At 42.2% G+C, this 15,743-nt stretch overlaps 1 protein-coding gene across 1 annotated transcript in view; it reads left to right on the plus strand.

Annotated features, from left to right (window-relative positions):
* The window catches only part of IKZF3 (IKAROS family zinc finger 3), a 449,605-nt gene that overhangs the window by 95,575 nt on the left and 338,287 nt on the right, over positions 1–15,743 (plus strand). Inside the window, exon 2 of the mRNA XM_069237426.1 lies at positions 1,029–1,082. Within this exon, the coding sequence (XP_069093527.1) occupies positions 1,034–1,082 (49 nt within the window). The 5' untranslated portion in view covers positions 1,029–1,033. The remainder of the gene's footprint in view (positions 1–1,028; positions 1,083–15,743) is intronic.

Here is a 15,743-nt window from a genome sequence, read left to right on the forward strand (position 1 = left end):
ATAATTTTCCATGTAAGACAACAAAACTATTAACATCCCCTTCGTAGGTCAGGTCAGCACCTTAATTATAATACTAATTATATCTAAAATACACATTTATTTGATTTGTGTAGTAATATTATTCATACAATTATTATGGAAGTTTAGCATTATCAATTATTGTGATGTAATTAAGGGATAGGTTAAATCACATCTCTTCCATATAGGATTCAGAAGTCATGAGGTCACTTCCTGTGATGTCATTGAAGTCAAAGGGTTTTTGATATAACTTCCACTAACCCTGCCATTTTAGTGAATCGATATCCATGGTAATAGGTAGTTCCACGTTTGTTTTTAATGGCAGATAAATAATTAGGTTTTATTTTCATGACTTTGTGAAACTATTTGATCTTTTTTGTGTGTTACTGGTGACTTGTTAAACTTTTGTATTTTGAGATTAGATTACATTTCTTTTATTAAATAATTTAATCACAAAAATGATATCTCATAGTACGACATTGATCCTAAAAGGATGTTTTATCACGCTTTCCTGTGCCTAGAAGCCAATGAAACACCAGAGTTTAGTTCCCTAAACAAATGTTCATCCCTCCTGTTAGAAACTAACGGTTCTGCTGGAGATAGCTGCATATAGAGGCCTCTGTCCTGTGGAATTTCACACACATACACATTCTCTTCTGGCTCAAAGAAGACTTCCTGAGATTTTATAGATGTTGTAAGGTTTAGGCCCTGGTTTGGACATGTTGTAAGAGTAAATCCTTTGACATCTAAAAGGAAAATCCACAAGCTCTTCTGATATATTTTCCTCTAAATTTAGCACTTACTTCATAAATCATAAGCTTTTATGTTAACACCCAACACGAGGTCTAGGCTGTTGTTTGTACTGTAAGGCTTGTTTTTGCTGCTTGTGAAGTTTAAGATAGGTCATTAATAATGTTCTAAGACCTTGAGCTATGTAACTGTTTGTCCCTTTTTATACCTGGTGTTATTGTGGGTAAACACATTTCAAATTTTCTGTCCATTTGTTTCAGAAACCATGTCAAGTATGAACTCTGAAACTTCCCAAGATCTGCCTGAACCTGCAGGTAAGGCAACATTGTAATTAGCTAAGTACTAAAAATATATCTGTAAACTGACAACATCAATAGGGAAATCCTTTGTGAATTAATCGAAGTGTCATATTATTAGGCCCCAGGATTAAACATGTCACAATCCATTAAGACATTGTAATTTTCTGACTGTCTCTCTAGTAGTGGTAGTATCAGTTCTCACTAGGGAGTTGTGCAAGAGAAACATCAGTCAGCAGAGGTATGGTTTTCCAGATATACAATATCTTTAGACAGCTGAATATAATTCTGGTCTTTCTGTTTGTGTGTTTTTTTTTCTTTTTTGTTGTTAAATGTGATTAATTGGTTAATTAGCATGTCATTTTGTCTTTACATTGTGATTTTCCTTTACTTTGTTTTTCTGTTGAATAATGTACTTAGGGGCCATAGGTTATGAGAATCGTCGGAATTATCTATAAAAATTACGACAAATAAAACAGTTTTTGCCTAACAAACAGTGAGATGAGAGATCTGATGTATCATTGGCCTTGTCACAAATTGTGAGGGCAAATTGCTCACCTTTGTGCGATCTACCCAGCATTTGATGATCTAACCAATGTACTAATCATTCACATTGAAATATGGATTTGCCGGCGACCACAAAGCAAAATACCCTACTTACTTAATGAGCTTTATTCAGGCAGGAGGCATTTTGTCACCCTTGTGAGTAACTGCAAATGTAGGATTGGTGGCCAGGGAGAGACATAAAATCCTGATCCTTCATTCTTATACCTGACAAGAAAATATTTTTTAAAGCAACACGTGTCCCTTAAAGGCACATGTGCTCCTTTTAATAAAACACTAATAAAACATTTTCCTGCCTTAGTCCGCTAGACCACTGTCTGTTCCACAGGAGGCTGGCAGTGATGGTTAAGCTTAGTGAATCCGATACCAAGTCTGGTGTTGCTACCTGGTCAGTAGTTTTCAGCTGCAATTGCGGTAGCAAAACATTGATTCTTATTATTGTGACTCCCAAATAATAGAAGGAACCCCTGTCACACCTCCTCTCATTTGTGATTTGTAATGGGGCATGAAACACCTTTTGCAGGTGGCAAAGACTTTTCTGACTCGTAAAAAGTGGTTTTGTAAGGTTACAGTTGCACAGCGTGTGTTTTTAAGATTCACAGGCTTTGCTAGCACAAAAGTGTTTTGTACATGAGTTCAGGGATCTTCTATTCAGTTTAGTGTTCTGAGACTATGGCACTGGGTTGTTTCTTGGAGCATATACAATATAGCAGTTCATCTACTGGGTAATCAAAGGTTCAAAGCAGGCCAATTCACAAAGTAATTTCCAGGGAGCATTGAAGTGGCCCATGACGTCTTTTTGATATGTGGGACCCAGATATTGACTTGTTCACCACAAAAGAAAATTTAAATTGCCAAGTCAGGGCATTCAAATATTCCAGAGAGAAAGAGGGGAAGACATTCTTAGTAAACTGGCTGAGGAGGTTACTCCATGCTTTTCCTCCATTGTCTGTTTTGTCCAGCAGCAATCAAAAAGTTGAATCAGTCTGATTCAAACATGAACATTCTCACTCCTCATTGACCTTATCAAGGTGTTACCCAAATACTCACTTCCAGGCCTGATCTCTATCCATGGTATCAGGCATAATCCTGCATCTTAGCCTTCCATTCCTAAGCTTGGATGCCTTGTTCCAGAGTATTTTCCTGTCACCCATACCTTCCAAAGAACATTATGACCCTCTTGAAATAAGTGGAGTGCCTTTGCCTTCATATTACACAGGCAGGATAATGTGCCAAGATTAGACTGTATTAACGTTTCTTATATACCAGGCAAAATCTAATGTCCAGTTTACTTCTGTAAGAGTACGGGACTGCCATTACTGCATACTGCAAATTTTGTTCCCTGACATACTTTCACTACATTCATATGATTGAAGATTTCCTGTAAGGCAGATTATCTCAGTCATCCCAGGCTGAGGAGAAAGGTCCCAGGATGAGGATCTCGGTCTTGTCGGAGTTCAGCTTGAGGCAGCTCGCCTTCATCCAGGTGGCGACTGCTTCCATCCCGTCTTTGAAATTCATCTTAGCTGTTGAGGGGTTTTCGGTCAGGGAGATGATCAGCTGGGTGTCATCAGCATAGGAGACGATGTTCATACCGAAGTTCCTGACGATTGGGGCGAGTGGGGTCATTTAGATGTTGAACAGCATGGACCTCAATGAGGATCTTTGGGGTACTCAACAGCTGACTTCTGTAGGTTCTCGCAGGTGTGGCGAGAGCCTGACTTTCTGTGTTCTGCCTGTCTGGAAGGAGTGTATGTATTGAAGGGCTTTGCAGTGTTTGCCTGCTGCGTGGAGTCTGGCGCATAGGGTACGGTGGGACACTGTATCGAAGGTGTCTGAAAGATCTAGTAGGGTGAGGGCTGCTGTTTGGCCGCGGTCCAGGAGGGAGCGTTTGTCATTTGTGGTGGCGAGCAGGGCAGTCTTAGTGCTTTGGTTAGTTCTGAATCCTGCTTGGGAGATGTCCAGGGTGTTGTTTTCCTCGATGTGTTGGCGGAGCTGATTGTTGATTGCTTTCTTGACGACCTTGGCTGGGAAGGGCAGCAGTGAGATGGGGCGGTAGTTCTTGAGATCTGTTGTGTTGGCTGTGAGTTTCTTCAAAAGTAGTTGGATCTCAGCATGCTTCCAGTCCTCGGGGAAGGTTGCTGACTCTAGGGAGCAGTTGATGGTCTTGTCTGAGGTCATCACTTCAGCCAAAGCCAACAGAACAAGATAATGTGGGCCAAAGTTGTTTACACTCCTTTTCTGCAAATTCACACCCACATGTTGCTGCACAATATTTAATTATGCGTTAAATCTTCTGAAATGGGTCCCACTAAAATAGCCAAAATATTTCTTCCCTGGACCCAGAAAATCCTTTTGATGACACAGGGTAGTTAGAGAGACAATGTACTCTGTGTCCATCTGCCCCTGGACTGTACTTAGCGCCTCTCCTCCTGGTTGTTTTAAGTCCAAGGTTATCCATTCTCCAATGCGCGCTCCGCCTGGGCAAGTGCATTATATCAAGCAACATTTTAACTTACAAGCACTGTGTCTGCCCCATCTGTTGCCTAATCTGGAATCACCCCCCATCTCCCAACCCACTTTTTGACTGATTGAGATTCTCAGTTCTCTGATTCCTGCCAATGATAAACCTTTTACATTTTTCCTAATGAATGTTAGGTCCTTTCTCAAATATAAATATTAAATTTATGACTTTATTAAAGACACTGAAGCAGATGCCAAGTTACCCTACAAACATTCTAAAACAAAGGCCTACCCAGTATACACCCCACGACCTGGGTCTTTACATTTCTAAAACACTGGTCCAATAGGGAACCGCTATGTATACATCATCAGTAGTCTAAGTCAATCATTCAGTGTAATAAATACAAGAGAAACAGCCTTCTTTATGCAGAAACAGTAATTTGTATTTACAATAACATTATATATCATCGCATATGTTCATACCAACAGCGTGTTGTTTTCTTAGTGATACCAGTGCAGATGGTGCAGTGTGTAAACATGGTGCAGATAGTGACTATGGGCACAATTTATATCTTGCCAGTAAGCATACTCTTTCACAACAGCATTAGAATATGCTTACGGCCAGGATAATGATCTCCCGCCCGATTTAAATTTGGGTGGGCCATAGGCTGAATCACGATGGAGACCACCCAGCCCCCGCCGTGGTTAAACCCCTCTGATGGCCCTGTGGAGTAAGCGCCATCAGAGGCACACGTGTAATCCTGCCAACTTGATTTACATTAGGAGAATTAGAAGTCATTTTTCACTGGCCATTACTACCAGGAAAGGTAAGGTGGTAAGGAGCAGTAAAAACTGCTAAACGCTCCGCTCGCCTTGGGACAGGACGTCCATGGCAAGGACAGCATTTTCTTTTGTATTTTCAAAAAGAAAATCCTATTTCAGGATTTTCTTTTTGAAAATAAAAAAAGAAAACTGTTTGGTGCAGGTCCCCGTCATCTGGACGGAGCCCTGCACCAATCAGTGACATACATTGATAGGAACGTCCGTGACTGCAGTTCCTGGCAATGCTTTATATATGACCTCAGCTTGGCGGTCATTTATAAATGTGACAGGTGGTCCCTTCACCAAGACGACAGAGTGATTTACTCTGTTACCCTGGCAGAACAGCAGGCCATCCACCAAAAATTAAATTGGTCCCTGTATACAGAATAAAAACAACTCTTTCAGTGGGAGCCCTAGTTTCAATATTACTGTGCCAATGTCTGTTTGAAAATCACTGTCCTCCCCTAGATACAATCCACAATGTAAACTACAGGATCATTGCGCTGATGTTTCAACCCCACAGTTATTCACATGGTCTCATCAGGACAAGAAATATCACTAGAAAAAACACTTATACTGAAAGAAGAGGCCCATTTATCAATTGTAATAGCAGTGTTCACACAGTGCGCCGTCCGCACTAGTGTCACTAAGAAAAATAACACATGTTGTTATGCACCTGTGTGTGCTATGTATAGCAATTGTGGACAACACATTTCCTAGCTTTTAAAACAGAAAGTTTAAATTCTATTAAGGACAGGAGGCAATGATTTAGCTGTCTTTCTTCACTTTTATTTTTTTACAGCAGACATTTTACCTAATACAACAAACATTTCCCATGAGACCTCGGAGAAGGAAAAAGATAAAAAACATCACATTAGCCAATCAGCACAATGCCAGTCCAACATTAGTCCTTTCTTCATCTTCATGCACGACCCTGGTCCATTCTTCCTTATACATTAGTCTTGTTTGTTTGAATTGCTTCCTAAAGAAAACAGACATCACGTAATGAACCACTTTCCTAATATGCTCAAGGACTCACAATCATTTAATACTCATAATGAAAACATATGTATCAACCATAAGAACTTTTGAAAAGAGACCATGAAATCCAGAGAACGAGTACAGAATTTACGTATTACCCATATGGTGACCAAAGAGGTCCATCTGAATTGCCATTCTGGGTGGGAATGTTTGTAGATCCTAGGTGGGATAATCCATGCCTCTGTGTCCTTAGCGTGTAGGAAGCATGGCTTCTGTTAAAATAAAAGTGAAGAAAGAAAGCATATTCCTTGCTTCTGGTCCTGACATAGAACTCAGATGACTGTTTTTGCATACAGAAGGCCCTTGTATTTATTACATTGATTGCACAATTGAATTAATTTAGGATACTGAGGATGTATATATAACGTTTCCCAACAAAAAAGAGTCGCACTGGACCACTGTTTTAGACATTGTTCCTACAGAAATATGCCTAAAGGTATATTCTGCGGCAGGCAGTGCAGAAGCTATTCCTACAGGAATCTTTATTTTACATTTTAACAGTGCAACATCCAGATATCTTGTCCGAAGCAATCATCTTGCAGCTCCTTTTTCTATTCCGGCTTGGTTTAGGAATAAACACATCACAGCCCTAGAGTGCCAAAGTACAGATCATGGCACCAGCTAAATGGGATGACTTTTATTTTGACTCTTCATGCTAATCAAACTAATCATACAAAGCTGGCAGGGAAGACAGGGACTGACTTTATGTTATATCATGAGTCGCTCACGGCCACTCTAGAATCTTTAGCCCCTCTGAAAAAGAGTATACACCTAACTAAGAGTAAGTTGGAGGTTTGGTTTAATTCACACCTGATCGGCCCCAAAAGAAAGTATCGGCGATTAGAAAGAAAATGGTGCTACACTGTAAAAGATTCAGATAAAAATCTGCACTGCATAGCCATAACAGCCGAACATAAAAGGATCAAAGACGCTAAAGCCACCTTTTGTGCAATAAGGATCGAATCAACAAAATATTCCTTCATAGAAATGTCCTCAGTTGTGAGTTCTATGACTCATAATACCTCCATGAATCAGAAGATTTTCCACTCACAAACCAGATGCGATTCATTAGATCAGTTCTTGAGAAATCAAATCCTCACCACCCAGAAATCTTTTGGGACTACTGTTAGACTGTTCTTTTTCATTCTGTGTCAGGACCGGCGGCAAGGATTAGGCTGGTTTAAAGCTTGCCCACGACCAGAGAGATGATATTGTTGACTGGATTAAAGTAAAATTGCTTAAATGTAGATTCTGAGGACCAATCCGCTGCATTAAGGATGTCCTGCAGATGGGCTCCCAGAGAAAAAGCGTTAGAGGCCATGGCCCCTCTGACCAAATGCATCGAAAACGTCTTGGCATCTGTGCTAGCCTCCTGCATGGTCCACCGGACCCTTCTGGCAATGGTGGGGGAGGATACTGCTCAATGGGGCTTCGTAACTGCAATGAGAAGTTGTTGCATAGGGGGGGTGAAGATCTTCTGTCATACCTTCATAAGCCTTGATGCCTCGTACCACACAAAATTTAGGGACCCTTGAGAACATGGGGTATGAAACCATTCAGGAGTTAGATTTTGTTCTTCTAGAGATAAGGAAAGTAACCCCGTCTGGGGTAAATACTCTACCTGTAATATCCAGGGGCCTGAAATCTGAAACTCTACAACAGGAGACCAGGCATAGTAGTGTTGCCACGTTCTCCAACATCTGTTTCCGAGGCTGATATCTGTTTGAGAGCCAGGATTTGAACAGGGAGAGGACCTTATACATATCCACAAGGTAGAATACCTCAGTTCCGAAGGAAGGGAGAGAGACGAATACCCTGGAGCAGTTTCAAACCAGGGGATGTTCTCCCACTGAGTACCATTCACCGGAGAGTGACCAGCTGAAATAACAGAGCGGAAGGTGTTGATATGTCTATAAGCACGACACTCCAAGGCCAAGGAAGCAAGACAATGTAGAATATTCACAACATCGGTCGCAAATGGATCCAAGTGTCGCTGACCACACCAACACAGCCATTGAGATGAAGCTAAGCAGTAGCCTTTGGTTGTGCTATACACCCAAGCCTTGGGCTGACATTTTCCAGCATTCCTGGTAATTGTCCAGCCCATGAGATGTAGAGAACCTTCCCGGAGCAAATGATGAGGGTTCCCCAGAGGATCCTTGAGGAGGTGCGGAGATAGGGGTAGACCAATTGGAGAATCCCAGGAAAGTTCCATCAGAACTGGAAACCTGATTTGAGATTTCCAAATCCGGATGATGATCACTAAGTCCACCTGCTGCCTCCGGACCTGTGTGGATACTCTCATGATCAAAGCAAAGGGGGGAAAGGCATACCCACTCTCCGCCCCCTAGTCTTGCAGAAGCGCGTCTGTCGCTACTGCATTGGGGTCTGGCCTCAAACAATAGTACCTGTTCAGTTGGTGGTCTAGATGGATAACAAAAAGGTTGATTGAGAAAGGACCCCCACCTGGCCTGCAGACTCTGGAACACAGAAGGGTCTAGCTTCCAAAATCTTGCATCGTACAGGTGTCGTGACTGCCAGTCGGCCACTTGATTGGATGACCCCAGCAGATGTTCCTCTGTTACCGATATCTGGTGTTGTAGACAATATGTCCAGAAGCTCTTGGCCAGATCGGACTGAGGTTTTGGGAGGGTTAACCCCAAGTGATTGATGTAGCGAACCGCTGCCACATTGTCCATTTTGAGGTGGACACAACACTGGGCTTTGTCCTTGGTCCAGCATCGGCCTGCAAACAACCCCGCCAACAATTCCAAGCAGTTGATCTGAAGGTATCGTGTAGGTTCTCATTAGGGTAATGAGGCTACTGAATTTGGACTGTAGGATTGCCTGGGTTGTGGGTACTGGGTACAGTTCCACACCAGGTGACACCTGTCGGCCTAATCCGGGGTTTCCGGCTAACTAGCAGAGCCCCATCTCTGACCGAGATGATTGTGGCAACCGAGCTCATAGTAATATAGACTCCCCAGGGAATCGTAGTACATCAGATCGCATCCCATTCTCTCAGTTACCAAGATCTCACTCAGGCAAAGACAATGGAGAAAATATCTGCATTTTAGATAAAAGCATATGCATAACAATAACGAGAATGATAGAAAACAATAGGAGCAGGCATGTGACTAGAAGTGTAAAACACAAAAACAGTCCTACCATGCTGTCTAAACGGGGAAGTGGATCTATAATCCCTCAACTACGCTAAGTATGAGCACAGCATACTAAACCTAATCTGCCCTTCGGGTTTCCCCCTGGGAAAACATTATCTCTCATACCTGAAAAGAAGGCCTAAGGTCTAAAGAGACACCGTCCCCATCTGGATCAGGGTTCAGTCGTCTAAGCAAGTAAGTGTAGCAAAGCATGCAGCAATCAGCATCTGGTTGGAATCTCCCTCTAATGTGTCTGGGATTAAGGGGTGTTTTTATCATAAAACAGCTGACATTCTAAGAAATGGTCCCCACGTATGAGTGTGTTTTTATGCGAATGCTGGAGACACAGCATACCACGTTTGTCGGCAACCCTTTCTAACTGTAGCCTTGAAGAAAGCACAAAGTGAAGTAAATGTTCTACTAAGAACGTGTTGCTTTCCTAGGCGAAAGAAAAGCAAGATGGAGAAAATAAAACAGCACTCTTCTAAAGTAGCTATTGCTAGAAAAATAAATTAACGCCAAATAAAATGTGACTGTATTAAAGTGCACAGCTGCAGGCCTAGTTAGCTAAAACAACTTGTTTAAAACAGGGCTAAAATAGCTATACAACATCCTCCCCCTGTCGGTCAAAGGTGGTTCAAAGCTAAAGCGGACAAAAGGCATAGAAAACCTTAACCAAAGCATCAAATAAGGCGTCAATGATGACAAGTTCAGGAAACAGAAGCTGCAGAAAAGGACAATTTCAGATACCACTATGTGGCACGTGGAACCAAATTCAAAAGTCAAAGTCATTTTGGACATCGCCAATTATATCTAGGACGATTGAAGTCAGGAGACGGTCAACTTCAGCAGGTGACAAAATATCCAAGTCATGTCCAAGGAAGACCACAGAGCACTTGTGTTTCAGAGCCTGAGCTTCAGCTGAGGCAGCAGCATTCCATGTCACGCCCACTGTAGAGTTAAACGTTGCAGAATCCACAAAGAGCAACTCATAAATGGCTTTCCGTAGCAAACGCACCCTCAACAGGCATGTCTGACAATGAGCCCTCATCGAAAACATCAACAGGTCAGCATCCAGTTAAAGTAAATGCTGCGTGGAAAGACAAACTTGCAGTGCACATTCAAAGAGGCACCAGAGGCATCGAAACACGGGCTACATACAAGCCAAAACTGGTCGAAATGACAAAGACCAGTCACACTTGAGTTGTTGCTGGAGAGGTGCTTCGGAATACTGCATCATGCGTTCACGACACAGTTGTGCTGGTGGTAGCACTTTCAGTCCTCCTTGCTGTGAAGGGACAGCCATTGCACAGAAAAAGTAGCAACAGCAGAATGTCACCAATTATAGCCAAAGTGATTGGGAATCCCCTGAAAACACTAGAAAAAAGTGAATGAATGGCTGAAGGTATTAAACCAAATATAGAGAAGAAGGTGTTAACGAAACCAGAACCAAGAGCCTTAAAAAAGTGGGCGATTCCACTAGTACTGGACACATTGAATATTCGTCCCACGTGTTCATTAAAGTGTCTCAGAAAATGTGTATTTAAAAGGGACTGAATCTCCGCTGATGACCTCGCAACTTGAAGCGCATAGGCCTCACGGGCTGATGTAAGCACCACATGTTTTTGGAACAATAAGGCCTTTAGTCTGCTCAACTTGTCAAAATTAACATCAGAAGTAGCATTATGGGGCCAGATGTATGTTACTCCTTTGAACTGTGCGGGGGGAAAAGAACGTTCCCGCAACATGTAACAATTTTGGAGACGGAAAAAACAAAAGGTATTCCGGCTCGCATTCCACAACAGCTCTCACTGTTAAGGAGCACTTAGCTGCCATTGGAGAGCACCTGGAACGCAGGTCTCATCAAGGCTACTGGGACTCCCTTTAGATAACAAACTAAATTTGCAGTCGAGGCATTACCTGCCCCGTCCAAAGACAGCTGTTTACAAACCATCAGATGGCTCACAGAAGTCTTGCATTCGCTGCCGCTAAGAAAGACCTCTTTCACACAACTGAAACATTTGTACAAAAAGGGAAGTTCCCACACCTCGTGTAAGTAACTGTCTCCCAGCCTTTCATTTCTGTTTACTGGGATGTTTTTCAAACAGGATGTGAATTGAAGTGTTGAAATAGGCAGATTAATACCACCATATATTAACCATTTTGCAGAGGGTACCTCAGCCGCAGTAAAAGGCAACTTTTCTAATTTCTCTGTTCTCAACATGATATATGTTGCTTCCTTCTTAGCCATCATTTGTTGCTGTCAAGTTAAATGTTGAATAAATCTCCCTTGCGCTCACATGTTGCCAGGGGATGCGACCTGCTTTTAGTGTTTGCAATGTCCAACCTAACTGCATGATGGATCGTAGCTGACCTTGTCCATGTTGCAGAAATGACACATCACTCTGTACTATAACTATTGCAGAGGACACAATGTTATTTAGAATGTAAATGGGGCCGGACAAGGTGTTAATTCCAATATCTACAATGGCTATGCATTCTGTAAGTTTTCCTGATCTATTTGCCTTAACAGGGCAGCCCCTTCTTGTTGGCAAAGTTTCTAGATTTCATTATATGCTTCCTATATGGAGCGCCTTTTGCAGTTCCCTCTGGGGCCTAACAGGAAGTCCTGTAAATCTGTGTTATTGGACAGGAGACCAAGATGTTCTTTAACAGCATCTAGTGAGGACACCTTCATCCTTTGCTGGCATAGTTTCCCTACACTATATGTTATCACAATACCCAAGTGTTCTAAAGATATATAGCGAGGGTCCGGCCTATTAGTTCTAAAACCCCGCGAGGAGTTTACAAAACGTGTATGGCACCCATTGGTGTCTACAGGCCACAATAACCACCCACCAGGATGTGACAACAACATGTTATATGTTTCATTTTTTACCCATTAAACTGATCTTCAGATGTATTTATATACTTTTGCCATTTGTTAAATTTTGCAGGGACGGGAATACTGGGCGCATTCAATTCTTTAATGTTTGCTAGGCCTAAACAGCTTGTTTGTTGTACTGTTTCATTTAAGAATATCATCTGAACAGGAATCATAGAAGCTCTAAATAAAGCTTCTGTACCTCTGATTTGCCAACTGTTTGTTCCCCAAACACTTTTTAAATCAATCGAATTACACCAATGTTCATAACCTTCGATGGCCAGTCTGGAAACATAGGAATCAGAATATATCAATTTTGTATCAGTCAATAATACATGCAAATCTTCCATCACTGGCAATTTGAAATAATATGACTCAGCATTCTTGACATTGTGCCCAGAAAAATATGCAAACTTATCAGTATATGTTTTTGAACTGCCTACTGGCGGAGTCGGGCAGTGTTCCCATTGTGCATATTTAAAAACAGTTTTTGGGATACTAGCTTTGTGAATGAAATGATGTCCATAATGATTATAACAGAACATATTGCTTTAATTTCCTTTAAATTGGTACACATCATCATTTTCAAAAACTGTATAATACTGTAGATGAGACATCATAGTATCAACTGTTTCACATCCCAATCATCAGTCAATGAAAGTTTGAACACATAAGGAATTTGAATGATCTCTGTATGACCATATATGTCGAATAAGACTTTATCCCATACAATTCCATCGGGAATCGGCAGTACTGTAACATTCACTAGGGACAAGTCTCTGCGTATTTTATGTGAAGAAAATGTGGTTTTAAGTCTTCATCCACCAGTTCAACTGTAGAGTGATCGGGAAGGTAATGACCATGTATAAGAAAAAAGAAAACAATGACAACCCAATCCAAAGAAGAAAGGCAGCCACAGTCAGCAATAACCATAGATAGTTCCAAGGACGAGTGAGATAGTTACGTTTTAGCCATTGTAGTAGCTTACATGCTCTGGACAGTTCAGTCGCAGTTGAGGCGGATGGGTCCAAAGAAAAATCACCAGCATCAATGAAGTAACCATCATCTGTACAAACAAATGCTGGTTGTGTATTTGGAAGAGGAGAAACTGCTGAAGATTCCCTCGGTGGTGTGTAGTATGTTACAACATCAGTTTGTGTGGAATTTGTAGAGGGTTGCTCTATATTAGCAAAAATCAATGAAGTAGTAGTCGTCAGTGGAACCAATGAAAGCTCATTTTCCACCCTTCCCAAACTCGGAGAGGTATCAGTATTGTTGGTGATGACTTTTAGGGGAAGGTCCTCGCTGGTAGTGGGAGGGATTTGGGTACTACCTTGGAGGTTCCATAGATCTGCTGTGCAGGATTGGGCACATGGTGTAGTTTGACATTGTAGATTGAGACAAAGCGTATCTCTTTCGAACCAGGCAACAGTGGTAGAATGACAGTTCTGGTATCATGTATTCCCAGGACTGGGACCGGTGCACGATAAGAAGGATCAAACTCCCTTTTCACAGCAATATTTTCATGTACTAGATCCCCTAGCTTGGGAATCCAGCCAGTAGACATTACTGGTACATCCCTAATTCCAGAGGGCAGCACTGGCAGATGTGTTGTCATCACAGAATTGTTGTAACTCGTGCAAGACAGTGACAGGATCACTTAGGTCAAAAGGTGCCACCTCCATGCCAGGACCCTTAAGATCTGGACCATATATGTGAGTTCCAAACAGGCTCTCGTATGAATGACACCCTCACAGGGACCTTCTAGGCATATTATTAAGTGCTCTCTGGACTCCATACAAGTGTGTAAGCCAGCTATGACCTGTGCCTAATACTCAAGCTGTTAAGGATTGCCTTAGAACACGGTTTTGTCGCACCACAACACTATTTCCCTCGGGATGAAATGGAGATGAGTAATGCAGTTTGACCCTTAATGAAGCCGTGGTATCCCTGTAAACCCTTGAGGCAAATGTAGGGCTCCGGTCGGAGTGGAAAGCCGCAACAGCATATGTAGTGAAAAAGACTTGCAAATTATTAGTAACAGGTCGAGCGTCAGCCGACCGTTGTGGCCAGACCCATAGAAATCTGGAGCATGAGTCTACAGCGACTAAAATTTATTTGTGTGCACTGTCAGGGGACCACAACGGTCCAAGTACACTCACTGTAAAGGTTTGTTGGAAATTAAGAGGGGTGTCTGTGGTGGCCACTTAACACTGTAGCCTTGTATTTGTTGGCAGATGTCACAACAGAGGACATACTGGTTGGCCTGTTTGTAAAGACCTGGCCACCAATGGCGTGGTTGCAATATTGAAATTGTAGCAGCCACACCAGCATGTGCAGATGCAACTCCCTCATGCGCTGCTTTTACTAACTCTGATCTCAGGTCTTTGTTGGGAATCACTCCGACCCCCACGGCTAGAATTTTTACATCTGCATCAAACATGCCTCCCATCCTGTAGGAATATTTAGTAGGATAGGCTTTGGGCATAGGTGTGCCCTCAGCCGGCGCTCCTATAGCTGCTACAGTTTCATCATCCACTCTTGTTTTAGAGCGTGTTACTGCTGCTTCATCAGCCAAAGTGTTGCCTTTAACATGTATTCCAACACATTGGTGTCCTAGTGTATGTACAACATGGACATTCTGTAGTTTCCGCTACCTTCCCCCACAGAAGTCTGTGTTTTATGGTATTACCTTTTGAATCTCTGAACCCATTTTGTCACCAGTAATGCAGGTATTCATTGAAGAACTGGACACAGTAGTACGAATCACAGACAATCAGAGTCATCTGCTCAGGATCTGCATGTTCCAGTGCCATCACCAGAGCCCTAAGCTCTGTGAGTTGCACTGTACAGTCCCCTAGAGTCTGTGTGTATGTTTTTACTGGATGGAACTTGCCATCCTTCATATACCCACACACGACTGCGCATATAGCTGAGTACTGGTGTGTTGTGCCTATAGCGGGTTGTGCTGAACAATCGGTGTGCAACATTGTTTTGTATTGTTCAATAGGTAGTTTACTTGCTGGAACTGGATATTCAAGTTCCTATTGTAGGAATTCTTAGGTCTGTAATTTAGAATCAAATACATAATCAACGTCAGTGGCAGTCAGAGACATTGCCCATTGAATCCAACATGGATGTAATGCTTTAGCATTCGGGACGCTTGCTTTGGGGACAGCTTCGAGGGCTGGGCCTCTGGGCCAGAGGTCTCTCTTCAAGGACCGCCAACTGAACAGCAGTGAGAATTTTCTCAGTGGGAGCAATGTGTTGTTCAGATGTAGAATATAGGTGTGATTTATATGCAATTGGGGCGGTCCCACCCTCATTGAAAGTCACATAGGTAAAACCAATGGCACCAGCAATTACTCTGATGACCAAGTGTTTTTTATTGTCCCTTGTGTGTAGATATTTAGCTTCAAGCATGTTTTTTTGTAATGCTTTGAGGATGTGTGTGTGTTTGACTGTCCAGAATTTGCTTGTAAAGTCAGGACATATTAGGTCATATAATGGCTTAATGCATTGTGCATAGTCTGTAATATAAGTTCTGCCAAAATTCAAGAAGCCCAACACTGATTTGAGCTTTTTTATTGTATTTGGTGGTTGTAGTTGTGCGCATTTTTAAAAAAATTGGGGCGCCAGGCTCTTGCCTTTATCCGACAACTCTTATCCCAGAAACAGGACACTGAGAAAGGCTATTTTTTGTTTGTTTTTTAAGTTAAATTTGTAGCCGATTTCGGCGCATCC

Source organism: Pleurodeles waltl, chromosome 6 (genome assembly GCF_031143425.1).
Source record: "Pleurodeles waltl isolate 20211129_DDA chromosome 6, aPleWal1.hap1.20221129, whole genome shotgun sequence".
Classification (NCBI taxonomy): domain Eukaryota; kingdom Metazoa; phylum Chordata; class Amphibia; order Caudata; family Salamandridae; genus Pleurodeles; species Pleurodeles waltl.